General features: G+C 51.3%; 1 protein-coding gene across 2 annotated transcripts; it reads left to right on the forward strand.

The window, feature by feature from the left end:
- The first annotated feature begins 83 nt into the window (after nt 1-83).
- On the forward strand, nt 84-26814 carry APCDD1 (APC down-regulated 1). Of its 2 annotated transcripts, XM_029223314.1 has the most exons (5): nt 84-235; nt 11199-11382; nt 15200-15731; nt 24229-24550; nt 25745-26814. In XM_029223314.1, exons 1-5 carry the CDS (start codon nt 178-180, stop codon nt 26194-26196), a joined length of 1548 nt encoding a protein of 515 aa, XP_029079147.1. In that variant the 5' UTR covers nt 84-177; the 3' UTR covers nt 26197-26814. The 2 variants fall into 2 exon arrangements, with proteins under 2 accessions (XP_029079147.1, XP_029079139.1); XM_029223306.1 differs by lacking the exon at nt 84-235 and having other exon boundaries at nt 11114-11382.
- The last annotated feature ends 304 nt before the right edge of the window (nt 26815-27118 follow it).

Here is a 27118-nt window from a genome sequence, read left to right on the forward strand (position 1 = left end):
GGGAGCGGAGGGGCCGGGCCGGGCATGGGGCGCGCCGCGGCCGCCTGAAGCGCGGGCCTGGCCCTTTCCCCGCGCGGCCGGGCCGCGCCGCCCGGGCTGCAGGCGGGTCCCGGGAAGCTGGGTCCCCGGACGGCGGGCGGTGCGGCGCGCGCGGGCGGCCCCGGAGGAGGCCTGGAGATGTCCTGTGTGCGCCGCCTCCTGCTCACATCCCTGTTCCCGGCCCTCCTGCTTCACGGTGAGTCTGGGGGCGCCGGGAGCCGAGTGGACACCCCGGAACCGAAGGGACCGCGCGGCCGGGTGCAGCCCCGTCCTGGGCGCCCTGGAAGAGTCTCGCCTTTCCGGGCGCCGGCCGCGCTCTCTCTGGAAGGGCGCGCACACAGACTTTATGTCCAAGTCCCGGGACACTTGTGTCCACTCTGCGGGGTTTCAGACCATAGGCGGTCATGGAACCGCAGGCTATGCGACCCTTTACAGAGTGTCAGAGCGCAGGCAAGGCTCTTGCTGGGGTCCAAGCTTTGGGGGCACTGTGCAGAGAACTGTGATCATTTCAGGGAAAAAGCAGCTCGGGGTGTTTGTGTTCGCCCCTCGGACGAGTGTGTTGAGGGGCTGGGGAGGGGTCTCTCCCAGGTGGACCGTTAGGTTCTCTTGACGGACTTTCAGGGAGCAGGGGCCTCCTAGCAGCCAAGGTGCAGTAATTAAAACCAGTCCCCTAAGTTCTCCGGGACCTGAGCTTGTTTCCTCCCGCTCTTCTGGGTCGTTTTGTTTCTGTTTCATGTGTCACATGTCGTCAGCAGCTCTAGTAAACCCTCAGCCAGAGAACAGCAGGCTTTAAAAGAGTTCCAGGAATTGCACTGAGGAAAATAAGATAGCATTGCACCGGGAGTGGGAAGGCAGATTTTGTGCGAGATCTGTGGCGATCATGGGGACAGGTGGCTGCAGAACACGTGCTGATCCAGATGTCCTGGGCCAGCTTTTCCTAACGGTGGACACCTGACTGTTCAGCAGAGTGTCCACCAGGAGCAGGGCTCTCCTGCCTCCACACCCACCACGGGCACCCCAAACCTCTGCACATCGGGGTCATCAGGTCAGCACCCTCATGGCCTCTAGGTTTCCCATCCAGCTTCAGAAGGCATTTGGCCGGCGCTGAAGGTCAGGGGTGACTCCCACACCATCTAGGAAGGGGAGGAGACAGCAACCCGGGAGCCCTGCGCTGCTGTATTCTTTGTCACCCTGCTGGGGCCAGCAGTATGGGCAGCGCAGGTCCACAGGCCCTGCACACAAGTTGGGCTGGGCCAGACCTGCCTGATTGCCAAGGTGTGTCCGGAGCCCCAGTGATCCCAGACTTTCAAAGTCAGGATGGAAGGCTGGCAGTTCGAGGGCCAGAGAGAGAAGGTGTAATTACAGGGTTGTACTCCTAGGCCCATCTGCTTAGAATTACAGAGCCGTTTTCATCTTTGGCTGAAACATGAAACACATCAGAGCCAATGGGCAGATCAAACAGCAGCTGCCACCCACACCAGAAACAAGAGGCAGAGAGAGAGAGGACACAGGGGAGAGTGTCCACTAAAAAAGCTCCTGTCGTATCTGTGCAGGAAAATGGTCCTATGGGCAAATGCCTTTAAAATGAAAAAGTACTCGACAATTTGGCATGAACAGAATTTTTTTTTTCATAAAGCCATTTGCCTTTTGGACTACAAAAGCCATGCTCAGAAACACAGCCTGGGCCAACCCACCCTGAACTTTTCTTCCTTGTTTTGAGAGCTGGAAGTTGTAACCACACTTCCTGCACCACAGTGTGGTAACGGCTGGTAAGGGGAGCCCGAGTATACCCTCAGTGAGGTTCAAGTATAGCCCCAGATCTCCAATTTCCAGCTGGAGTCAGCCTGAGCTCCTTGAGGTCAGGGGTTCACCCAGATCCACAGTGTGCAGGGAGGGAGTAAGGAAGGGGGGAATAAGCCAGTGGGGCCAGACCCCGTGCATGTGTGCACGTGTGTGTGCACATGTGCATATGACGAAGAGTATGTAAAATAAAAAAGGAGGTTTGCCAAGTTTAATGGGATGACGGGGATAACCCTGCAAAAAGTCACCCCATTTCAAAGTGAACCTGCAGTGGCAGAGTTATTCACACTGCTGTTGCCCACAGAGCAACTGCGCTCGTTCAGGGCGCGTGGGACTCCAGCACAGAGGAGAAACCGAGGGAGTGGTCCTTCTGGGTATAAATCTCTGCGATTTGAGAGGGGCTTGTCACGATTCCTTAGGATAATGTAAAGCACCAAGAAAAAATTGGGTATTCTCCGTTTCCCCCTTTTCTGCCTGATTTTTACTTGATTGAAGTAGTTTTAATGGGAAATGGGTATTAATCAACCTAACCCAAGGGAATGGCTTGAGAGTGTGTCCTACTCTGTAGTTAGGGGTTTTGCAAGTTTTTAAAAATTCTGTAGTAACAGATGGAGCTTGATTAAGTATCTTAATAGAAGTCATCAGTCTGAAGGAAGTTACCTGTACTCTTTTAGAAGGGCTTAATGATTTTTTTCCTGATACAGAGGCATTTTTATTTTGCTACTTGTATATTTATGACAGCAATTAGGTAGGTAAAAACATATTTTCTATGGTTATGAATGTACTTGGGACCAACTTTATGAAATTTAGTTCCAGACATCATTTATAGATTATTTGTTACACTAACAAGTCTCATTAATAAGATTAACAAGTGCACAAGGCCTTCAGGAAGATTCTGGGTGAAGATGCTGTAGAAACTCTTTATTGTGTTTGGCATCCGATCTTTGTTCAGTTTTTTTGGTTACTTTTATTTCAACTCAGGCAAGTTATAAATCACCCCTAGGTCCTATTGGTGAGTAAATTAGGGTCTGGAAAGACTGGAGTCCATTGTTTATTTTTTGCTGTGTTTTAAAACTGTAAATGTAGTGGGAGACCCAAGTTCAAAATGTGACGGCATAAAAGTATACATGTTGGTCTGACTTTCCTGTCCTCCAGCGTCTGAGAACAATTGCATTTCTTAATCCAAGTAAAACCTATTGAATGTCATGAAGGTATGCAGCTGGGGTATGTCCCTTGTCACTGTTTTATTTGCTTAGATGAAAAGCCATGAAAATCATTCTGTTCCAGAAACCAGATTAACATGAGATATTTCAGAAAAAGTGGTGCTTTAATGTGCCCCAAAGTGCTCACTCTCTTTATTAATGGAAACATTTGACTTTAAGTTTTGGAGCCGTTGTCGGGGAGATGTTCTTCCATCGCCATTTACTTTTGTAGAATTCATCGACTTTTCTGAAATGGGAAGACACTTCTGAGCTATCACCTTTCACTTGAGCGTATTCTACTAAAACTGAACAAACAGACAAACTGAGGATTACCGAGTGACTGCTTAGCCAACAAAATGTGAGGAAACATTACAGTAGGGTAAAGTAGAATCTTCGAAATATCATTTTACTGGAGGCAGTTTTTGTGACCAAGAAAACATTGCCTTTCCTGCACTTTTTCCCCCTTAGTCATAAAATGTAATCTTGAAAAGAAATATTACTCATCTGTTCATAGCAGGGAGCAAGGGTCTTAGATGGTAAATATTCTCTTTTGAGAGAAACTGACTGTCTTCAAGCACATGGCTGAGCCGTCCCGTCATAGCCGTGGTCCTTCCTTTTCTCCCTAAATGAGTAAAGAACTCAACACCAGTGGATGATAGGACTGTGTAAATACCTACCGTTCAGGGACAGACTGATGACAATTTGATAGAATCAATTAAAGGGAAGCATAAAACTTTTAGGACTGGAAATATGAAAGGACTCATTAGTGATCTCATACACCTGTGGAAAGCTGACATGGCAGCACACATACACACACACACACACACGACTGTGTGAAGAGCACGGCTATGGCGGCAGCCATCAGCTCCAGGCCCAGCAGGAAAACCATGCTGTCTGTGGTTGGACCCCAGTGTCTGGCCCGGTGACCATGGCCTTAGAAGAAAACGACTTAGAAAATTACCTCATTTTCATCAAAAGTTAAATGAAACCAGGAATTTGAAGTCTTGACTTTACTATGTTTCTCATAAAGGGAAAGTGCTTTTAGATAAGGTTTAAAGATTGGCAAAAGCAGCTCTCTCAGCTTTGATCTCCAACAACATGGAAGTAAAAGCAAGCGCTTGGTGAGTGTAGGTGCCCACCTGGGAGTGAACGGCAGCTTTTGTTCCAAAACATGGAAGCTGTGCAGGCGGTCATGCATCCGCCTCGACTTCACAGCCCACATTACAGTGATGATGGCTCTTTTACCGGGCCTGGGCGATTTCACGGCAAAGTAATCACCTGCATTTCCCCTCATCGCTCCCGTTTCCTCTGCTGCGTGTTCTTCTGCATCGCACCAGTTCCACCGTGAGATGCTTCCTCACTCTGGTGTGGGAGTGACGCAGGTCACGTTGTATCAAGGACAGAAACGTGCAAAGTGAGCGGGAAAGGGCCTTTCAGAGACCCTCTCAGAGACCACCATTGTGAATGTCTTGACATTATATTTATTTGGCCGTTTTGATTTTATTTTTTTAAGCATTAAAGTACCTCTGCAGTGACTAAGCCGATCAAAGATGAGTTCATTCCCAAGTGTGCCTGAAAAGTGTCTCCTTCCGAGCTCCGTTCACATTTTATTGTGTGTAAAGCGGTTTGGTGCTTTGGTTCTCGATCTAGATAGACAGGTGAAAAGCTGAGTACATCAAGAGGATTCTCCCGGGGACTTGGCCACACGCCCTGTTCCTCCCTCACTTTTCCCTTCACGTGTCAGCGATGGGGCAGGCCTTGGAGACAACCTCACATACAGTAGGCCCTCAGCCACCTGCTGAAGGGACGACTCAGGGTCTCTGCTCCATCCCCCGCCCCATGCCCTTTGCCTTCTGCCCGGTCCCTGTTGGTGGCCTGGCTCGCTCCCGGGCTCAGGAATAAGCGTTGCTGCAGGCGACGGAGAAATACTGCATTTGTTCCCTTTGAGGCCTGTGCTCAGGGCTGCTTTCTGTGTGCAGAGTCTGGTGACTTGGGTGATGCCAACAGCCACCTGGCCTCACGGGCCTTGAACTTAGGGTACAGATGCCCATGTAAATGGTTAAGCCTGCGCTCCCCCATTTGGGGAAATCTGGGTTTTTATTTGCTATCTCTGGGTGTTTTCGCTCTCTGAACAGTAGGCTGGCAATCATGGTAGTAGTAAAGATTATTCTGGAGTCATTTAGGATTTCTCTTGTGCACTAGTGATTTCATCCGTGGAAGTGAAAAACTCTTACATACACACACACCCGTGCATGTGATACACCCTCCAGAACCCAAGGAGCTCATGTAGTTCTCTGCAAATGGCCATCTATAAAATTGTCCCCTAAAGCCTTCGGGAATTAATTTGTTTTCAACAGGAGAACAATTTCCTTCCAGGGTCTACATTTTTCTCCCACCCGTACTTGAAAGAAGTTGCCCCCTTGTCATAACCGTTTGATCTGGGCCCAGGCCATGGGACCCCGGATGTTGGAGACCATTTTGTAGTGAAGTCACTTTGATAACCTGCTTCATCAGAACGCCACTGGTCGGGGCGGTGCTGTGGTGGCTCCCACTGGCGCTGGTATCAGGGCCTGGCTGTTCGTAGAACCCTTGACACTGAAGGCTGGTTCTCCACCCACTCCTTTCTGTTCCCGTGTAGTAACTGGAATTTGATAAATGAGATAATATAGGCGTGAAGTGAGCCTTCGAGTGTTTTACAAGCATTAGTTATTATCCCCATTACTGTAATTTTCACTTTGTACAGGGGAACGAAAGGCACCTATCCGATGACTTAGCCAAAGTCACCTTGAAGCCTGAAAACTCAGTCCCTTTCTTACTGCACTGATGTTGTTTAACCCTTCGAGATGCTCTTTTCCTTGGATTCATTCACAGCAAAAATCTTAATGAATGGAACCCAATGAACTAGTCTTTGCAACTGACCAAAATATCTAGAATCCTCAGTTCATCAAAGTCTTGATGTTATTTGTGTGTGCCTCCTCACTCGTATGAGAAACACAAGGGGAAGAACCCTCTCTTGGACTAAATAGGGTTGTCACCTGTCCACCCCACTAGCTCTGTATCCAAAGCAACATCCCACAGGCACTGATGTTCCTAACGATGACCTCACTGTGATGTGCCTTAAGAGCCTGAAAGATCATAATGTCAACTGCACTCAACGTTGAATAGCAGAATTATCGACAACCAAATATTGTGGTTAGTCAACACTTCTGATTATACAGATAATCCAATCAAGTGGAGGTTTTTAAAGTTATTATATATAATAAGCACATTTATTATTATAACTAATAAGTACACTCAGGCAGGAACTATTATTACAGCTAGTCACCACCCTTAAGTTGGATGTTTATTTATACAATTGAAGATGTATGTAAGTGGCCATATAAGTATTTTGCAAAAGTTTTTTTCCGGATATAGTGCTAAATTAGTACAGACCCTTACTTTCCTCTCTCTGTCTTTCCCTCCCTCCCTTCCTTCTTTCCTCTCTTTTCAAATAACTTTTTGGTAATACCTTTTCCCACAACGTGCCAAAGATGGTCAGTGCCTCTCCGGGACCACCAAAAAGATTCACTGCTTTGTTGAAAGCAGTTCCCTTCTCTTATCTTTCTCATTTATTCAGGCAAAAATGATGCACTGAACCATGGCAGAAGCTTCATAATTGATCTTCCTGCTTCTTAGCCCTCCAAAAAGAGGGAAAAGCAGTCTTTTCAAAATGGAGTCCTCATCCTGCGTTACATCGCTTACAGGCTCTGGGCGGTTCCTCTTCCCTGTTTCAGCCCAGTCCATGCTCAGGATGACGCCCTCACAGCTCTTGATCACAGCCTGGCCTCTGTTTTGCCACTGTTCCCTCCTGGGCCACCCTGCGATCTCCCCTCCCTAAGGCCTCTCCATCCTCCCTGCACGAATCTCCCACCCCCTCCTTATGTTGGGCATGTGCTATAAACCCTGCCTGGACCACTTCTGTTCAGTCTTCAAGGCATAGCTGCCTGCTCCCTCCATCTTTCTGAGTCCCTTTATAAGTCCATTGGGATTCTGATTTCTTCCCCAACTGAGGATTCCTTGGGGCATAATGTTTGTAGCTTCTGTGCCTGCACAGTGCCTGGCCCTGCAGAGAGTCCTTTCTGATTGTTTGAATGAGTGAGTTGCTAGTTTCAGTCTCAGATTTGGAGCTGACATCGTTCTGGCGATGCAGGAACATGGGGATCCCTGGGTTGACCAGAAGTCTAAGGCTGGTCTCCTTGGAGGGCACCCATGGCTGATGCTGAGAAGGAAGTCGTGGGATGTAAGGTGAGAGCGTTCCACATGGCCTCCCCTGTGGCTGAACTAGGTGCTTCAAGTGGCCTTTTCATTCCCAGCCATTTACTAGAAGGAGGCCTCACATGGGGGTGGGGGTGGGGTGTAATCCACGTCCCACACCAAATGAGCCAATAAGTATTGGTGACCCCCGTCCATACTTGACCCTAAGAGACGGCTTCTCTTGCCTGACAGCAACGCCTGCTGTCACTTGACCCTTTTAATTTTGCTCCCTAAGGGTCATTGAGGTGGTGGGTATTTCAAAGGAAAAAGATAAAAAGAGAATAAATTCCAACCCTATTTTCCCATCCTAAAAATTCAGTCCCACCCTCGCGAGTGAACCCTCAGCCACTGTGTCCTGGGGAGGCGGCTGGCTGTTGAGTCCTCCATCTGGCTATCCTGCTGGCCTCCTGGGCCGACGGCCTTGCCAGGTCCCTGACGTTGGCTTCTGTCTGACAGGAGCAGTAGCAAGACGGAGCTTGGTCTCTGGAAACCCTGAGTGACGTAATCTTCTGCCTGCTTTCTAATGATGTGCAAATGGGTGGTTCTGAGATTTTATGTCTTCCCCACCCCCTGGTTAAAAAACTGACTGTTGGCTCCAGCCTCCTGCACAACCATGCAGGTCGTGAGTACCACGGCCCGTTCCTTTGCCTCTGAGCCCACCTCCTGCCCAGACCCCACCATCCCACCCTTGTCCTTGGACGTGCAGTCCAAGTGAGACCCTAAGAGCCTCCGGGTCAGAAAAACTTATCTTCAATCTTCTTTATGCTTCCAGCCCCTAAGCTACACAGAGTGGCAGCGTGTAGTCATTTGTTAAACCGAGTAGAGCTTGTCACCACCCCTGCTCTCCATTCGGGTCATCACTTAGTTGGCTGCCAGGAGCCCGGGCCTCGCTCTGTGCACACTGTCCCTCCAGAGCGCAGAGTGAGCTGGGCTCCAGGAGACTCTTACCATTATTCTAGCCATTCTGTTAGTTAGGAAGGCCTTCCTCAGGACCTCCAAGAGCCTTACTCATCATTTAAAATAATAGTAACTAACGTCTCCCAAGAACCGTGAACCATGTGCTAAAGGAAATGGTCTCAGTGAATCCTGAGACCAACTCCAAGTGACGGCAGTGCTGTCACCCCCTCCGTACAGATGAGCGCACTAAGGCTTGGGGGAGTTAAGTGACTTGTTGATGGTCACAGTGCTGATCATGTGTTTCATCGATTGTAGGATTTACAGTTTTTCATGTATAAGGTCTGGGCAGTGGGTGTGCATCTCCGGTGGGTGGGGCCTCTGGCCCCTGTGAGCCTGCAGGTGGCAGTCATGCGGCAGACCTGTCATCGCCTGTGTGAACCTGGACCCATACTGTCCTCATGTCACTTCCTCTGTGTGTGTCCTTGTTACTCTCCATCTATGGTTTAGTTGCCAATAGGTTGGTTTTGAAAATAGAGTAAACACTGCAGCCAAGTGTTAGAATTCACTTGTAAACTCCACTCTCAGCGCTGAAAAGAAAAACAGTGTGGAAATCAGGCAGCCCAGTAACGGAGCCAGGGGTGTCCGGGTAACATCAGTGGGGCGAGTATTTATCATGGTGAGGGGGGTAGTAACTGCACTTACATATTTTCTCACCGAGAAACAGTTGTTTGGAAAGAAAGATGCCACAAAAAGATAAGGCTGTGTTTGAGCCTTGTTGTCAAGATTCGTGCAGAGCAAACCGACTACCTGTCCTGAGTGAAGCGTTGCAGCCGAAGGCCAGACACGGTGCCAGTTCTCTTTGGAGAGATAAAGCAGTTGGAGGCCCTGTGCGCGCTCCAAGGGTGTTGGGACTGCTGCTAAGGCAGGTGTCATCGTTTAAATGCAAGTGTTTTGGTCGCTGGTAATAAAATGATGCATCTTAATCATTGAAATCTTGGATTTGATGAAATCCTTTAAGTGGCTGATCTAGTTTCAAACCCAAGCAGCCCAGCTCCAGAATTTCACCGATATCCGCTCCCCTCCCGGCTCTCCTTAGCTTTACGGGAAAACATTTGCGGGGTGTAAAGGAGTTTATAAATCAATTTTTAGTACATAGCTTGGTTGATCGTGAGAGCATGACCTCTTTACTGAATGCTGGGTGTCATATTTAAAGAAGACTCTTCCGCAACTCCCAGTGCTTTGTGACGAGTTAAGATATGTATTTTTGCCACGTTACAATTTATCATCCAGTTGGCCCACCAAATGGCAAGTTGTACTGTTTGATTTCATTCCTGACAGGGAATTCAGGAAGTGCTTCCTATCAACAAGATGACCACAAATCTTGGGGTTGGTGGAGGTATCCCCCCGTCCTCTAGTTTAAAGCTAACTGAGATCAGCACAAGTGCCAGACCAATGGGGATTAAAATGCTGGAATTGGGATAAATACCCCATCAGAAGTCACAGTACAGGTGGATGTCCATGTAGGATTGCCAACAGGTCACCGCTGCATTTTCCAGACTTTCCACCTGGCTCAGTGCCACAGCCCAACCACTGAAGGGGGTGGGAGGGGGCTGATCAAAATGCATGTATTTTATGTATTTTGAAAACAGGCTGGTTTTGCAAAGAAACAGAGAAAAATAGCCCAGTTAGCAGGCTTGTTTCCTTCTTCTCTCTGGGGAGGGTCAGGGACGGAGCACCCAGGACCACTGTTTCAGTGCAACTGCCTTCCCTGGGATGGGAGCTCGAGGCCACGGAAGGGGTCCTCACTTAACAGCCCTGAGCATTAATGTCTACTCCACCTGACACAGATTTCTGAGTTTTAGTGTCGCCCTTGTTCTAGCTCAGGTGTGACTCACCTGGTTTGGCTGAATGGGGTTGCTGGTGAGGTTGCATTTAACATTCATTGCAAAACGAATACCACAGTTTCATTAACATCCATCTTTTATTGTTGTACGTTTGTCTAACTAGTGTCGTTTTTTCTTTTTTTGCTAATATAGTGCTGAATTCCTAGTAGGTCCACAATAAAGACCTCTCAGATTGTGAGTCACTTCAGGAGTGAATCTCAGAGGAAACAGTGGGCCTTCAGATGATAACTCCATCTGTTTTCCTTGCCTTTTTCTGCACACGAGGCTGGTGGTACTTTTGCATGTGTAAATTTTGGCCAACCTGGACGACGTGAAGATAAACTTAGTCCTAGTGTCCCTTTACCTGTGGAAAATACAGATGTGCAATCAAAACCCTGTAACATATGTTTGTTTGTCACCAACTCTGAGGGGCAGCCTTGGAAGATCACTGGGGGAAATGCCACACCTGAGCCCTTATATGGCGGGCGTAGGACTTGCACCCCCTCTAGAGGGCGTCCGTTTGGGGATTGAGAGACCCCGAGGTGCATGAGGTGGTGCGGGCAGAAGGGAGTCCCCACTGTGGGGCGCCTCCTAGCTGTTCCCTGGGCCTTTCTCCCCGTCTCCGTTCACCCTTCACTGAAGCTGCTGGCTCTCTGCCTTCCTGTCTGTGTCACTGCACCTGACCACCCTTCCTGACTACCTTTTCTACCTGTCCCCTCAGCCCCATCTCCAGCCTTGATGACTCTGGAGCACACAGTTCTGTCCCCTGCAGCCCTGCACAGCTGCTCGTGGGATGCACGGCCTTGTTTGCAGTTTCATGGACCTGGGTTTGAGCTCAGGCTTTGCCAGGAGCTCGCCAAGCGACCTCATGCAAATCTCATTCGTTATCTCCACAGACCCCAGTTTTCTCACCTGGGAGAGGATCTCCTGGGACACTGTAGAATGTGAATTCTAGGAGAGCAAAGACAGTGATAAAGCCTGGCATTTCCCACCTGTGGGATGTCCCCGCCTCGGGGACAGCTCCTCAGCTGGCCTCACGTCTCTGCAGCTCCCCTGACACCTGCCTTGCATGTATCTGTTTCAGGGCTGGGAGAGGGCTCTGCCCTCCTTCATCCGGACAGCAGGTCCCACCCCAGGTCCTTGGAGAAAAGTGCCTGGAGGGCTTTCAAGGAATCCCAGTGTCACCACATGCTCAAACATCTCCACAATGGTGCCAGGATCACTGTGCAGATGCCGCCTGCCATCGAGGGCCACTGGGTGTCTACCGGGTAAGAGGCTGGGGCGGGGGTCCCGGGAGGTCCTGGAGAGCGCACTGCTATGCAGAGCCTTCTTAGGGTTTCTCAGGTGCACAGAGACTTTCTAGAATTTACAGTGATTCTGGGGTTGTCTGAGTTCTAACTCACAGCCAAGCGACGCTTTGAAACTCGGGTTGGTGAAGAAACAGAGCTCAGTCCTGTTGAAATCTTAGCCTCAGCAGCGGTGATACGGTACCACTGTATCCCACATGGGAGTGAATATGTCCTTGTTTATTGAACCCCGTAGGACCACTCCTGTATGAAAAGAAACCATTAGCAAGTGAAATTAGGAGTCTGTGTTTCACCAACCCTGAAACGCGACTTGCAAGCTTCTGATGGTCTAAATATTCTAGCCATATTCTGGTAATTTAATATACAGCTTCAGGGTCTGAGAGTAAGTTAAAAGGTACCCATGCTACCTCAACCAGCCAGGGTGCAGCTCTTGGCTTCTTTTCCAGGCTGTGGAGCTGAGATTTATCCCAGTTTGAGCTCTTGCTTATCTTCCATTAGAGCTTTTAAAAATAGCCCAGAGGCAGACCTGCAATCTCTTCCCTGCGCATTAAATTGTTGCAAATTCACAAGGCTAACCGTGGGATCTGATCACTTCTGTGCAGACCACTCCTCCAGGTACCTTGGGGAGGGATCACGGGCATCCAGAGAAGAGAAAAAAGAAATCTTACAAGGAAGACCTAGCGGTTTTTGGTTTTTGGTTTTTTCCTAAAAATGGGGTTTCTCAAAATAACCGCATGGTCAGTATTGGCACAAACAATCTTAACGCGACGTACTTTTAAATAATTTATCATTTTGTTCAACAAATATTTCTGGAGCTCACAAATATTTACCGCACGTGAGCACTGTTCTAGATTTTGTGTGTATAGCAGCGAACCAAACAGACATGGCCCCTGTCTTCGGGAATTTTACAAATACACAAAGAAGTGTTACGAAGAGGGAAGAAACAACAGGTGCTCAAGGAGAATACCAGGGCCCCTATTTTAGGACAGGGTGGGGTAGGAAGGGCTACCAAGAAGAGGACACTTGAGCTGAGATGTCCTTGACTGTGCAAGACCAGGGAAGAGCTTTCCCTGTGGGAGGACTAGCAGAGGCTGGACCGGAGAAGCACAGGAGCCCTTGTTCTGGGGGTGGGGAACAGCCCCAGGCAGGTCAAGGAGGAGGCGGGGCCAGCCCCCAGGGCCCCCTGCACGCCTTGTCTCTTTGAGTTTGGCTTTTAATCTAAGAGAACTGGGACGTCATTGAAGAGATTTCAGCAAGGGCTGTGCTCAAACCTGATTCAGCATGACTGAAGGGCACTCTGGCTGCAAGTGGGTGGTGGGAAGAGTGACTTGGGGACAACCAGGGTTCTTGGCCTCCTTAATCCATAGAAATTGATAAGAGGCCAGACAAGAAATTCAGGCCAGGCTTTATTGGGGCCCCTGGTGCAGCAAGGGGGAGCAAGAACAAACAACAGGTTCCCTTGCTTGCTTCCCAAGGAAGGGCGAGCTGGTTCCTTGTATGGGGTGAGGGTAGGGGCAGGTCCAGGGGTGGGGCCGGAGGCGTGGCTCAGGCGGTCTGCCCACCCCTTGGTGATGTTGAGTGCAGGGGACAGGTGCAGTACCCTGCTTTGCTCCTGACTCTTCAGAAGTGGCAGTTGGCTTTTTGGTCTTTTTGTATCTTGTTATCCGTAATTTGCCCCAACTGAGCATGTGCGCAGTTATTTTTAGTCTCTTATAGTTTCTTTGTATTTTGTTGCCCCAGGAGACTTGTGTCCAGGTACAAGCACTGCAGCAAAAGGGTCCCAGGTCCCAAATTGTTTCAACTTGGGGATGACCAATTAAAAGACTCAACAGTCCCAGCTGGAGATGACCAAGGCCTGGGTGAGGGGCGTCGGGGGTGGGGCGTTGGAGAAGTGAGTGGGCTTGAGCTTGGGACCAAATCAACAGATTCTCAAGCTGAGATGAAGTGTTAGAAGTCGGCGATCCTCCTGTCTGAACTACAACAGACATGAATCGCTGCTCACACGGAAGGACTCCTCTGTCCCTGGGAAGGAACATGGGCTTCCTCTCCCTCCTGTCACAGAGACGGATGCCCAGAGCACCACTGGCTGCTGTCTGGCGGTATCTGCGGCAGGTCACAGTCTTTGCTAAGCTAATGGTCCCCACTTCTAAGTGGCCCATTCATCAGTTTGTAAACTAATAGTAGCTTTGAGAACCACTGGCCTTTGGGATTTCAGTCCCACCGCTTGATTTCGCCACTCAGCTCAAACCAGAACTACTGTATCTAATAAGTTTATATATAAATAATAGACGCAAGCAGGGTTATACGGCCAAGACTGATAAGACTGAAGTCTCAATGTCACTGAGACTAGGATCTGATTAAAGGTGATGAGTGGACAGATTCTTTGCCCAATGCAAGGAAGGAAACCCCCTCATTTCCTGGTGTGGGCCGTGCTGCAGTTGTAAAAATTGATTACAGTTAGACCAGATGAGGAAGGTCCCATCCAGGTGTTTCTGGCCTAGGCATCCAGCCTTTACCTGATGCCACAGCAGAAAACATTTTGCAGACTTCCCTGGTGGCACAGTGGTTAAGAATCTGCCTGCCAATGCAGGGAATACAGGTTCGATCCCTGGTCCGGGAAGATCCCACGTGCCGCGGAGCAACTAAGCCCATGCGCCACAACTACTGAGCCTGAACTCTAGAGCCCACAAGCCACAACTGCTGAGCCCACGTGCCACAACTACTGAAGCCTGCACTCCTAGAGCCCGTGCTCCGCAACAAGAGAAGCCACTGCAATGAGAAGCCCACGCACCGCAACAAAGAGTAGCCCCCGCTCGCCACAACTAGAGAAAGCCCGCGTGCAACAACGAATACCCAGTGCAACCAAAAATAAATAAATAAATAATATTTTAAAAAGATATTAATATTAAAAAAAAAAAAACATTCTGCCACTGTCGGCAGCACAACCGAAGGAGCCCTACCTGCCTCTTTATTTTCTGCTAGAGGGAAAACTAATTTTGACTGGACCGGGTAAGAGATGAATCTCCAGTGGCCTCTAAGGGGTGCCTCCCTGAGACTAGATTCCATTCCAGGACAACAGACACCTGGCACCTGGCTGCTGTGGACACGGTCCAGATGATGGAAGTGGTCAGGAAATCAACATCTCTGACAACACAGGGAGCATCTTTCCTAGGCCAGCCCCGCACCCTCCTTCCTCCTTCCCGCCTGGGAGTGAGGCCAAGGGGGGCGCTGAGGACGGCAGGTTCCTGCCCTTCTGTCTTGTCCATAAAGTGAAAGGAGGACAACCCCGGTGTAGAGTGACCGGGAGCACAGGTGCTGGGCCAGGCTCCCCTGGGCTCACATCTGGCTCCAATGCTGGCTGGTGAGGGGACCTTGGACACATTGCCTCAGCTCTTGTGCCTCAGTTTCCCTATCTGTAAAACAGGACAGTAATAATACCCACCCTTATAGCACAGGGAACTATACTCATCTTGTAATAACCTATAATGGAAAAGAATCTGAAAAAGAACAAAACTGAATCACTCTGCTATATACCTGAAACATTGCAAATCAACTATACTTCAACAACAAAAAAAATAAAGAATAAAATGATCCTTGGGATGTAAATAATAATAATAATAATAATACCCCCCATCCCCCAGCTCATAGGTTGCTGTGCGGGTTCCATGAACTGCCCGGAGTACCATCCTGTTATCATTACCGTGATCTCCTGGCACTGTGATGAGCCTCCTCCTCATGACTTTGGGCTCACAGGCGTCTTCCTCCCCCTTTTCTGCAGCTGTGAGGTGCGGTCGGGCCCCGAGTTCATCACCAGGTCCTACCGGTTCTACCACAACAACACGTTCAAGGCCTACCAGTTCTACTACGGCGGCAACCGCTGCACCAGCCCCACCTACACACTGGTGGTCCGCGGCAAGATCCGCCTGCGCCAGGCCTCCTGGATCATCCGCGGCGGCACCGAGGCTGACTACCAGCTGCACCGCGTGCAGGTCGTGTGCCACTCAGAGGCCGTGGCGGAGCGGCTCGGCCAGCTGGTCAACCGCACATGCCCTGGCTTCATGCCCGCCAGGGGTCCCTGGGTGCAGGACGTGCCCTATGACCTGTGGCGGGAGGAGGGCGGCCGCGAGTGCACCCGGGCCGTGAACTTTGCCATGCACGAGCTGCAGCTGGTCCGCGTGGAGAAGCAGTACCTGCAGCACAACCTGGACCGCCTGGTGGAGGAGCTCTTCCTGGGTGACATCCACACTGACGCCTCCCAGAGGATGTTCTACAGGCCGTCCAGCTACCAGCCCCCGCTGCAGAATGCCAAGGTACCCCTCACCACCCTGCATAGCCCCTGGTGGGGCGGGGCTCTGCATCATGGAGGGGCTGCTGGGGGGGACGGGGGCGGGAGGGCTGCAGGTTGGGTGGGGGGACACGTAGCCCAGTCAGGAGGCCCGGGTGGGCCACCGCCTTGCTCTGTGATGGGGCCTCGGTTTTCCTATTTGATGAGGGTGGTGGTCCTAGGACTGGTGATGCAGAACAGCCTTGGTGGTGGTCCTCGAAAACTCCTAAGGCTCCCTTCTGCCCTGACCCTCTGGGAACTTCTTCTGTGAGTCTAAGAGGAAAGCTTGCAGGAAACGTGGAGATGTTCTAACCTACCTGGGAAGATGCCCAGCAGGGATCCTGGCCCTGGGGCCGGGGGCAGGGACAGTGCTGCTGGCCTGGGGCTGTGGACCCTTAGAACCTCCTGTTCCGTCTCCACAACGACCCTGTGAGGCCGTGACGACCACCTCTTAGCAGAAGAGGGGGCAGCTGAGATGCGAGGGTTGGTCTCCTGCCCAAGGTCACCGGTTGGTGAGTTTCAGGGCTGGAACTTGCACCCAAACCTTTCCCCAGACCCCACTGGACTATTTCCCCAAATCCCACACTCTTCCCATTGGACTAAGTGAGAAATCACTGTGACCCGAGGGGAGGATGGAGGGGGCAGGAAACAATTAAAGCCTTCTAATGTTCTTTTCTTAAATGATAGTCCCTGTAATTACACTTGGAATTCTCCAGGCATTTCCTTCCCACGGGCTCGGAGTCCGTGTCTGCACGGAACAGGGTCATTACCACCGCAGAAGCTGGGGAGGCAGGAAGAGGGCCTGGGGGGCAGCGGCTTTCTCCCCAGTGTCGCCCACCATCAGACCGGCTTTTCTGGAATCCTTTCTAGAACAGCAACTCTCCAGTTGCAGGGCTTGTCCAACTTTTGTTTGGTGGTTTATTTGTTTTTAAAGCATCTGTTTTCTTCTCAGTCCTTGGAGCATGCTCATGCCTGGTGAGGGTACTGCTGGTACTGCCCCCGCCAGACCACTCGGTTGTCTTCTTTCTGTCTGTTACCGTGAGCTTGTGTCGTGAAAGTTGCCTTTATGATGACTGTGGGGCGTCTGCCAAGAGGCCGAGTGGGCAGGGAGGCTTCCTCTGGATGCGCATCTCAGGGACATCCCCTCCCCGTGCCGTGCTGAGGGAACGCTGGGCTCCGCGCAGACCCAGGCCAGGTCCGCTGTGCTGTGCCCTGCGCGTTCTAGAGGCGCCAGGTGAGGCGGGGCTGCGAGGGAGAGGGTGGCCCTCCTGCCCCGGGGACCCCAGGCATCCTCGCAGGGAGAGGGCGGGCAGTGGGCTCTGCCTGCTTCACAGCCGATGCAGAGGCACCAAGATGGGACTCTGCCTAGGGACCACCAGGGCGAGGGCCCGGCTTCTGGGAAACAGAGGAACCGTCGAGGGACCTTTGCAGGTGGCCGCCTTATCCAGACGCTGCAGCTTAACGACGCTTCTCTCCAAACTCCTGGTGTCAGGTGGCAGCGGGAACGGGATTTTCAGACACGCATCTGGCTTTCTGTGAGCACAGTCGAGCCAACATTCACATAATCTCCGGGAGTAAAGGTGTCGTGAGTGAAAACGGTCTGCAGCTCATCCAGAAACCCCATGGGAGCCAGAGCCCTGACCCAGCCTGGCCTGAGCCTGTGGGAGGATCCTCCCAGGAGCAGAGCCTTCATCCCTGCTCACCTTCCAGTGAGGATGCTGGTGAGTAGGGTGGCCAGGGCCCAGGAAGGAGAGAGGAGGCTGGATGGAGGCCCCCTGCCCAGAGGAAGCAGCAGACAGCCTGGACCAACTGGCTTCCACTCTGAACCTGACCTTGGGCTGTTGGTGCACGTTGTCGGGTCCAGACTCCGTTTCCTCACCTGCGGATGCCCACGTGGGCTCTTTGATCTCTTGAGCTCTCCTTAGGCCTGGAAAAGAAAGGAGTACCCACAACCACCTTTCTTGTCTTACCTCCGTCTCTGCCACTCCTCTCACTCCCATTTTCCCTTCCCTCCTCTGCAGGGGCCGTTGTGGGACTGTCTCCCCAGATTCTTAAGAAGTAAACTCTTTAAACCCTAGGCCACAATCCCTCGTTCAAGAAATATTAAGGGTGGAAAGAACCTTGGATCTTGGAGATTATCCAGGACACACTGTTAAGCTTTTTTTTTTTAAAGGAAGGTACAGAATAGCATGAACGGTGTGATACCATGTGTAAAGCTAGTAATAGAAGAAGAAGGTAAGCTGATCCAGGAGCCAGTGTTTCTGCAGTGGAACAGCGATGGCCTCAGAGGAGGAGGACAGTGTGGCCGGGGGAAAGATACTTGTCACCGTGAATGTTTCTGTACCTGCTGTGATTTGTGCTGTGATCTTATACTACCCAAACTCCATCACCACGCTCAAAACAGATTCCAAAAAGGCAGGATTCTGAGGCTCAGAGGAGCGCTGTGGCCACAGATGAAGCCAGTGAAGCGGCTGGGCGGACGCAGGCCGGCGTCCAGGACCTGGCCTGTGCTCTCCCCCGAAAGCCGGCCCAGGTCCGCGTGGCTCTGGGAGCTGAAAGGACCTGTTCTTCTCCTGTTGTCCCTGGTGTGTGCATCCTGGCCTGCAGTGAGCAAGCAGTCAGGAAGTTTTGAGATCCCTCCCCAGGCCGGCTAGGAGAAGGGATCAGTGGACTTGGCCGCTGGTGCCTTTCCAAAGCCCCAGGTGCTGCCTGCCCGCTGGGCTCCTGCAGACCACCCACCCCCCGGGAAGGAGGAGGGCTGGGGGCGCATCCGGACAGACCACAGGCCTCGCCACCCCCCTCTGAACCCTTCACCTTCCCTAATCGCCGGTCCATAGAGACCTGGCTGAAAATTAGTTTAAATGCTAAATTGAGTTTAAAACCACTAGTCTCAGCCCCTCTGGAAACGGGACACCATGTAAAAATAGAGATTTTAAATCAACTTGATTTTCTAAGCTTTATACAGCTTTGCTGTGAGGTTCAGAGCCCTTCGGCAAAAAAAAATGATGTTTGAAGAGAACCAGGCGAGCTGGGAGGATTCTTTCAGGATGAAGTTGGCTACTCTTCATTAAAAAAAACAGGACCCCCTAGAATGACCCTGAAAGAAAATGCTTTGCTCGAATCGAGTTTAGCATCAGGGCAGCCCTTACCCTCTGCCTGGATTCCTGTGCGGTGGAGGGTTAGCCAGGTGCCCTCTTTCCTTGGCAGAATCAAAAGTAATTAAGAGCAAACGATTGCTGGGGTCATTGGAAATGCCAGGGCCTCAGGATCATACTTGCAAGCAAGCAGAATTGGTCTTTTTCCAAAACCCTGCACTGGTGAGGCCACAGGGCTGTAAATCAAAGGGCTTGCCTGCAAACCAGGCCACTCTCCCCAAGCCACGTTTCTGAGATAGCCTGCCTGGAACGCTGAGAGTAGGGCTGCCCGTCAGAGGCGGAAACACAGCGGAGTGTTTTGGGGGTGCCGGACCGCTGGGAGGAAGCAGGGGTACTCGTGTGCTTTCTCTCCGAAGTTCCCTGCAGGCCTCTAGACTGTGAACAGTCATTTGTTTTTGAGGGAGCTTGTCTTTCCAAACCTCCTCAGAGCATGTGAGAAATACAGATTTATGGTGACATCTGCGACATCCGAGGGACTTTGGACCACGTGGCTGTGGACATCGGAGTTTCCGCCCAGCTCCAGGAGGCAGCTCTGCAGCAGGAAGGGGTCTCTCCTTAGGCATGTGGCTGGTGTGGCTTCCAGCGGGGTGGGTAAGTGGGTGTCACAGGTGCACGAGTAGAAGGATCCAGAAGCTCATGGAGGAATCACTGTCCCTGCTCTTTCTGTCAGCTCAGGGCAAAGAGAAGAGGGCTTTGCGGAGGTGACGGTAGTCAGAAGAGGTGGTAGAGGACCAGGGCCTTCAAGGAGTCATGACCGAGACAGTGTCAGAAGCCCACCTTATGTTCAATCAGTATGCCCCTTACAGAAAACCGTGACCCTGCCCCCAGGGCCGGGCGTTCACCGCCAGGCCGCACGTGCTGCCCACAGGATGAAAAAAGAGCCGGCGATGGGGGTCGGATGATGGTTTCTGGCCCCCGAAAGGCTTACTCACGTGGACATTTTATTTGGGTCGAAATATGAAGAGCCACACAGTCGCCACGCTGCACAGTTACTGGCCTCTGCTGTGAGTGCAGGAACAGGCCATTATTTTTCTTGATTCCTGAGTGCAAGATTTTTATTTAAGGAGCCAGCAGACCAGGAAGTCATTGTCAGGGACGATGCAAGTGGTAAACATTTCATCCCTTAAAAGTCCAGAAGCTGAGAGGACAGCGTGAACACCGGGGCGGCAGGAAATCGACCATTGGAGAGTCTGAGTCAAGTCCTGTGTGCGGGGCATTGGCCACTGTGGGCAGAGGGCAGGGGAGAAGGGGGCCAAACGTGGGGTCTGCTGCCTTTACAGCCAGCGTGATTATGAAGATGAGTCTCCTTCAGCTCTTTAAATACGTTTAAATTAACAGGAGGGGAAGAAACAAACAAGTAAAACTTAATCAGCATTTTCTTCTGAAACCATTCTTATAGTCATTTGTATTGAAGAACCACCTTCTTATGGTCTTTTTATCGAGCTCTGGGCTCTGTGCAAAGTGTGTATGTACAGGCAAGGTGGAGCTGAAATTAGCTTTTATGTGATTTACAGGAAAGGCCTTTGGGAGCTCACATCTCAGAATCTAAACTTCATGGAAATCCCATTTCTAGAAAATGCAGTGCTGCTCCCGGGCACCCACCGATGCTCCTTTTTCCCTCCAGGAAGCGGTGTTCTGTCGGTTCCGCTCGCAGAAGAACTGGCAGCCAAACGCAGGCCCCGAGGAACCGGCCGTGCCTCTCTTACCCTTTTCCATCGTCCTTCCAGCCCGGGCCCCTCTGGGGTGGTTGCATCACATCTACAGGGTTGCTGTGCAGAGTCCTTGCGAGGCTAAGTCCTTTTGTCCGCAACGCCTGCCACCTGCTCCCGTCGCCGGCCTGGCCAGACACACTGCCAGCCTCCGGGTGTGGCCCCAAGGCTACAGTTACAGAGACCCAACCTGTGTGGCCACGGCCATTTCCCCTACTTTCTTCTGAAAGGGGAATCATCACTGCTCCTTTGGGAGGTCAGAATGAGCCCGAGTCCACAACATCCCAGGATCCCAGCTCTGAAAGGCACCCCAAGAGGCCCCTCCCACAAGGTGGGCAGCACTCACGGTTGTGATGGATGCTGGCTGCTCTGTTCATCTTGTTACGTATCCGAGGACAACTTTCTAACCATCCATCAGCCCGTGAGCCGTGAACCTGTATCACACCTACTGTGTTCTCCTAGGTGTCGTGGGACGTAGGAAAACGGGAGGGCGCTGGTCTTGGCCTCAAATACCTACCATGTCACGGAGAGGAGCTGGGAAGGATGTCCGTGTAGAAGGACCTACCGTAGGGCGCCTGCAGTTCAGTCACACACGTGGTGAATGGTACTTGGGAAGACAGCTTTCAGCATCATCCTTGGCCATCCGTGGAGGTTTCTTCCTGAGAAACGTGACCCGGGGGAGCAGAACTCTAGGAAGGGGCATTTCATCATCTATCCCCATTTCTCCTCCTCAAACAAAACATTTAGCCCAAGAAATGTCTTATGCAGGCTGCTTCTCTAGTTGACTTATTCACGACAAGATCACGTCAAGTAACTTTTTCCATTCCGGGAAGATGCTGGGAAACAAGTGGATCTGTCAGCAAATGCTGACGAACCAGCTCTCCAGAAATAAATGTTGGCAGGGAACAGGGCAAAGCCTAGAGAACCGTGTCAGTCATCGGCCAGAGAGGACCTTTTCAAGGGACCAGAGCCCTTGGTAGGGAGACGTGTGTTCCTTGCAGACCCCAGCCTAAGGGGCAGCCTGGGGCCGGAAGGGAGCACTCTGCAATCCCCACAGCCGAGTTCTGTCCCAGATCCCTCCGAGCCATGTCATTCTCTCTCTCTCTGTGCTTTTGTGGCCTCATCTGTGACGTGTACTGTGGTCTCTTTGGGAGACTGAGAAGCGTAAGGAGGTGATGTACTTGAACTTCCCCAGCATCAAATGCCCTGTACATGCAAACTGTGTTATTTAACTGTTCCCAGGGCCGGGCCAGGATCAGGAAACACAGTGGGAAAACCCCCCTCTGCCTAGGACATTGCTCACTGATGAAATGTGATGTTTTAGAATAAGCTTGATTTCTTTCTTAAGAGATTAATAATGGTATAGGGATTCCCCACTCCCACCCAGGAATGAAAGCTTTTTATAGTTGGTGTAAAGAATAGCAGCAAGGAACACGTTCTGGTCCCTCGGCTCTAGCCCTCAGCTTCTTGTGCACAGGAACACTGACGTTAAAATAGCCTATCTGAGATGCAAGGGAGGGAGCGATGTGAAGCCTAACGGGAGAGCCTGGGAAAGACGGCTTCTCAGATGAGACCTATGGATCAGAGCATGGACCAAACAGAGTAACTTCATGAAGCAAATGAGATTTCGTGGTACAAATCACTCTTCATGTTGAAAAACTCTTCCCCTTTCGTCATTGTGAATGGCCGCTGTTTGAGAAAAGCATCTTGGAAAAGAGAAACTTTAGAGCCAGTGTGATATCTAGGCCTTAATTTCTGCTTCTCCATGGTTGTTCCTGTAGGTCTTTGGGGCTTTATTCAAGCCAAAGAGAGTGGTAATTAAGAGCACAAATCAGATTTTTAAAAAATCTGTCCACAAAACAGAAAGGTGTTCCCTTTATCCAACGTTGGCTGAAACTGTCCCCTTGTTGACAGCATCCACAGAGAGGCCAAACCTCCCACACTGATTTATGACATCTTTGGTTCCTTAATGCCAGCCAAAGAGTTGGTTAAAACGGTAACTAGTCAACTCAACAACAGCAAAAAGCAACCCGATTAAAAGATGGGCAAAGGACTTGAATAGACATTTCTCCAAAGAAGATGTACAAATAGGCCATAAGCACATGAAAAGATGCTCAGCATTTCTAATCATGAGGGAAGCGCAAGTCAAAACTTCAGTGAGGTAGCACATCACACTTATTAGGATGGCTGTTATCAAAAAAAAAAAAAGAAAGAAAATAACAGCTGCTGGTGAGGGTGTAGAGAAATTGGAACCGTCGTGCTTTGCTGGTGAGAATGTACAGCTGCTGTGGAAAACAATATGGCAGGTTCTCAAAAAATATTGAACATAGAATCACCATATAATCTAGCAATTCCACTTCTAGGTATATACCCAAAAGAATTGAAAGCATGTTCTCAAATAGATTGGACACCCACGTTCACGGCAGCATTATTCACAGTAGCCAAAAAGTGAAAGCAACCCAGGTGTCCGTTGACAGATGAATGCATAAACGAAATGTGGTCCATCCATACAGTGGAAAACTATTCAGCCTTAAAAAGGAGGGAAATTCTGACACATGCTACAACATGGGTGAACCTTGAAGACATTATGTTAAGAGAAATAAGCCAGTTACAAGAAGGACAAATACTGTATGATCCCACTTATATGTGGGCCCTCTAGTAGTCAGATCCATAGACACAGAAAGTAGGACGGTGGTTGTCAAGGGCTACGATGGGGGGTGTCATACGATCTTCATCTCCATCTGGCCACGAACTCCCCACCCCAGCCCCTGGTAACTCTATTCTGCTTTCTGTCTCCATGGATTTGATGACTTGAGGTCCCTCCTATAAGTGGGATTGCACAGAATTTGTCCTTCTGTGACCGGCTTATTTCAGTCAGAATGATGCCCTCACGGTTCATCCTTGTAACAACATGTGTGTGTCAGGATTCCCGTCCTTTTGTAAGGCTGAATCATAGTCCATTTTGTGTCTAGACCACGTTTTGATGATCCATTCAGCCATTGATGTACATTGTGTTGTTTCCGTTTTTAGGTTATTGCAAATCGTGCTGCTGTGAACGTGGGTGAACAAATACCTCTTTGAGACCCTGATTTCAGTTCTTTGGGCTATAAACCAGAAGTGGGGTTGCTGGGTCCTGAGGTGATCCTTTACCACCTTTACGTTTACCACCTTTACGTAGCTGCACCCCTTTACGTTCCTACCAGCAGTGCACGAGAGTTCCAGTTTCTCCACGGCCCCGCCAATGCTGTCATTTTTTGCTCGTTCTGATAGTAGCCATCCTAATTGGGGTGAGGTGATGCCAGCCTTTCTTTTTGAAATCAAGTGTCTGGGACAAATGGTCTGAAAATGTAACAGGATTCTAAAGGGGGCCCAGGTCACAGCTGAAATATTTAGGCAAGGCTCTACTGTTAGCCAAACACACTTATGTACTTGTGAGCACACGCAGGCACACACACCCGGTCTGTGGCTCCAATTGCCCCTGGGGTACCCAGGTTAATGGTGGCGGTGCCTCAGGGGCTGCCGGTGCCTCTGCCGTGAGCCCCGTCGAACGCAGCGCATGCGCACTGCTCTCATGGAGACTTCTCCCCCCCCCCCCCCCGTGTTTGTGTTTTGGCTCCAGAACCACGACCACGCCTGCATTGCCTGCCGCATCATCCACCGGTCGGACGAGCACCGGCCGCCCCTGCTGCCCCCCAAGGCGGACCTGACGGTGGGCCTGCACGGCGAGTGGGTGAGCCAGCGCTGCGAGGTGCGGCCCGAGGTCCTCTTCCTCACGCGCCACTTCATCTTCCACGACAACAACCACACCTGGGAGGGGCACTACTACCACTACTCCGACCCCGTGTGCAAGCATCCCACCTTCACCATCTATGCCAAGGGTCGCTACAGCCGCGGCGTGCACTCCGCCAGGGTCATGGGCGGCACGGAGTTTGTGTTCAAAGGTAGGGCTCCTGCCCCACACCCCATACCCCGAGGTCACAGCAGCAGTTTGGGGTCGTGTTTGTGGAGGCGGAGCCAGGGGCAAAGGGCATCTTCTCTGCTAGGGATGTTGGGGAGTGGCCTGCCTGCCTGCATCGTTCTCTGCAGCCTCGGAGCTGGCGTTAGTGACGCCCAGGTGCACAGAGTGTGCCCGCCGTGCCCTTGAGAAGATGCCACGTGCTTGCAGGCGGGCGGGCGGTATGCCTGGTGATCACCTAAGTAAGGCAGGTAAAGGGTGACATTCTCCAGGCTGCAAGGCTGTGAGCAAGGGGTGGGGGGGGCCTCCAGGCTGCAAGGCTGTGAGCAAGGGGTGGTGGGGGCCTTGTGATCTCTATTTCTAGACTTGTTTTAAGCTTGTGCATCTGTTTAGGAAGGTGTCGCCCCTGTCATGGACAAATAAGAGGGTTGGCCTAGATACCCGTCCCCGGATAGCACCCTGTGGCTCAGTCCGTTAGATATGAAGTATTTCTGCCGCAACCCAGATAAGCCCTGGGGCATTTTACTGCCCCCCGCCCCCGCCGCCTTAGGGAGGAAGATTGCCTCTAGGGACAATGGGCCTTTGGTAGCTGTCGCCCAGAGAACAGCTGTCTGGGTCTCAGTCCCCTCCAAAGCTCTCACGTGTACGCAGAATATAGGCCCCTGGGAGAGCCTCAGAAGCGGTCCTCTACAAGGGCTGGGATTTCCATTGAGCAGATTTTTCCTGCTTGCAACCTAATTTATTTTCGTTGCCTGATTTACGGGCCAGTATAGACTGCTCACTAATATAGGTGTCTGACACCAAAACTATTTAAAAACCTCAAAACCTATTCCTAAAAACAAATGCCAGTTTTCGTTGAATACTGTGTCCGTCCCGAAGAGCAGTGTCCCCAGAGACCGCTCCTCGGGGACAGTCTGACTTCACAGGAACAGGCTTGGTCAGTTGTAGTCTGGGCTCAGCATTTACTACCAGATGGGCTGGACTTTTCCTCGTGGCGCCTTCAGGGTGCTTGGTGTGGCCACCGGTCACGTCCAGATGTGGAACCTTTTCCATCTGAGGGTCTTTTCTGTGGGCTACGGTCTGGTGGGTTGGTCTGCAGGGTGGGTTTGAGAGCAGAAGCCTGTGAGGCTTGGTGCTCCCGGCATCCTTGAATCACGGAGCTGTCCTGTGTCCTTGGCAGTGAACCACATGAAGGTCACCCCCATGGACGCGGCCACTGCCTCGCTCCTCAATGTCTTCAACGGGAACGAGTGCGGGGCCGAGGGCTCCTGGCAGGTGGGTGTCCAGCAGGACGTGACCCACACCAATGGTTGTGTGGCACTGGGCATCAAACTACCTCACACGGAATACGAGATCTTCAAGATGGAGCAGGATGCCCGCGGCCGCTACTTGCTCTTCAATGGCCAGAGGCCCAGCGACGGCTCCAGCCCGGACAGGCCCGAGAAGAGAGCCACATCCTACCAGATGCCCTTGGTCCAGTGTGCCTCCTCGGCGCCCAGGGCTGAGGACTTCTCTGAGGACTCGGGGCAGCATCAGCACTGGAGCCGGGCACCCGGGAGCGGCCCGTGTCCCCTGCTGCTGGCTGGGCTCGCTGGCCTTTGGACTCTGCAGCCCTGGCACAGTCTTGGATAGAAGCGCTTACAGAGTTTGATTTTTCCAAACCAGGATGCCTTACAATTTACAGATTTTCTTTACAAAAAGAAAAGACACTTCTTCCTCGGATGCACTTGAGCGGCTGAGAACAGCCCTCCTCCCCCGCCTGGCCCCCGTCCGCCTGGCCTGAGTCATGAGCTGTTTGAAGTTTTGGCTTTGAACTGCATCCAGTCGAATCCCGGGCCTGGGCGTCCTCACCATATAATTGCACTTTAAGACCACAGAGAGGTTCAGGCGAGCGTGTTGGCAGAGGGAGCAGGGTGAGAGCTCCATCTTCTTTTCTTCCTCTTCATGATTATTACATTTCGGGGGGGAACTTAGGAGAAACAAATAGCAGCTTCAGCTTTTCCTGCTGCTTCACTGCGGTTGCTTTCTGCTCCTTTGAGCCTGTTTCACTCTCCGAGTTTTCCAACCTGGAATGCAGTGCAGAGTTGGTTTGGGACTGCGATCCAGACACCTTTGATGAAATAAAGAAGAGATAGGGGTGCAGGAAAAGACACTGGTGTAACGGAACCACCTTGACAGCTTTATGCAAAAAGAGAGCAAATCCACACTTTCAAATGTTGAAAAGTATCTGTAATTAAAGTTTCAGAGTCATTTAAGCGTTGGTTGTTTTAACTTGTTGGGAGATGTTGGTGCTGGTCTCTGGGTGGCTGCAGGATGCACGCTGCTCTTACCTGCCCGGGGGACAGGGTGGTGGAATATGTGTCAGATGGAGGCTGTCCCGCTACAGACGGACAGGAGCAGCAGTGCAGGGAGGGTGACGGTGCGTGATGGTGACCCAAGTGACGCAGTGCCCATTCGGTCTGGCCTCATCTCCGTGGGACCCCATCCCGGCTCACGTCATGTCTGGAGCTTCACTCTGTCATCTCTGTCACTTCAAAGACCAAGACTCAGAGGT

The sequence above is a fragment of the Monodon monoceros genome, unplaced genomic scaffold (genome assembly GCF_005190385.1).
Source record: "Monodon monoceros isolate NGI ecotype Baffin Bay Population unplaced genomic scaffold, NGI_Narwhal_1 Super_Scaffold_1, whole genome shotgun sequence".
Classification (NCBI taxonomy): domain Eukaryota; kingdom Metazoa; phylum Chordata; class Mammalia; order Artiodactyla; family Monodontidae; genus Monodon; species Monodon monoceros.

Excerpts from the sequence above, each read along its gene's own strand:
- APCDD1 (XM_029223306.1), top strand. The coding sequence starts at position 11,114 with ATGTCCCCGCCTCGGGGACAGCTCCTCAGCTGGCCTCACGTCTCTGCA. Across the intron at positions 11,383-15,199 it reads GGCCACTGGGTGTCTACCGG|CTGTGAGGTGCGGTCGGGCC; the intron begins GTAAGAGGCTGG and ends CCTTTTCTGCAG. Across the intron at positions 24,551-25,744 it reads CACGGAGTTTGTGTTCAAAG|TGAACCACATGAAGGTCACC; the intron begins GTAGGGCTCCTG and ends TGTCCTTGGCAG.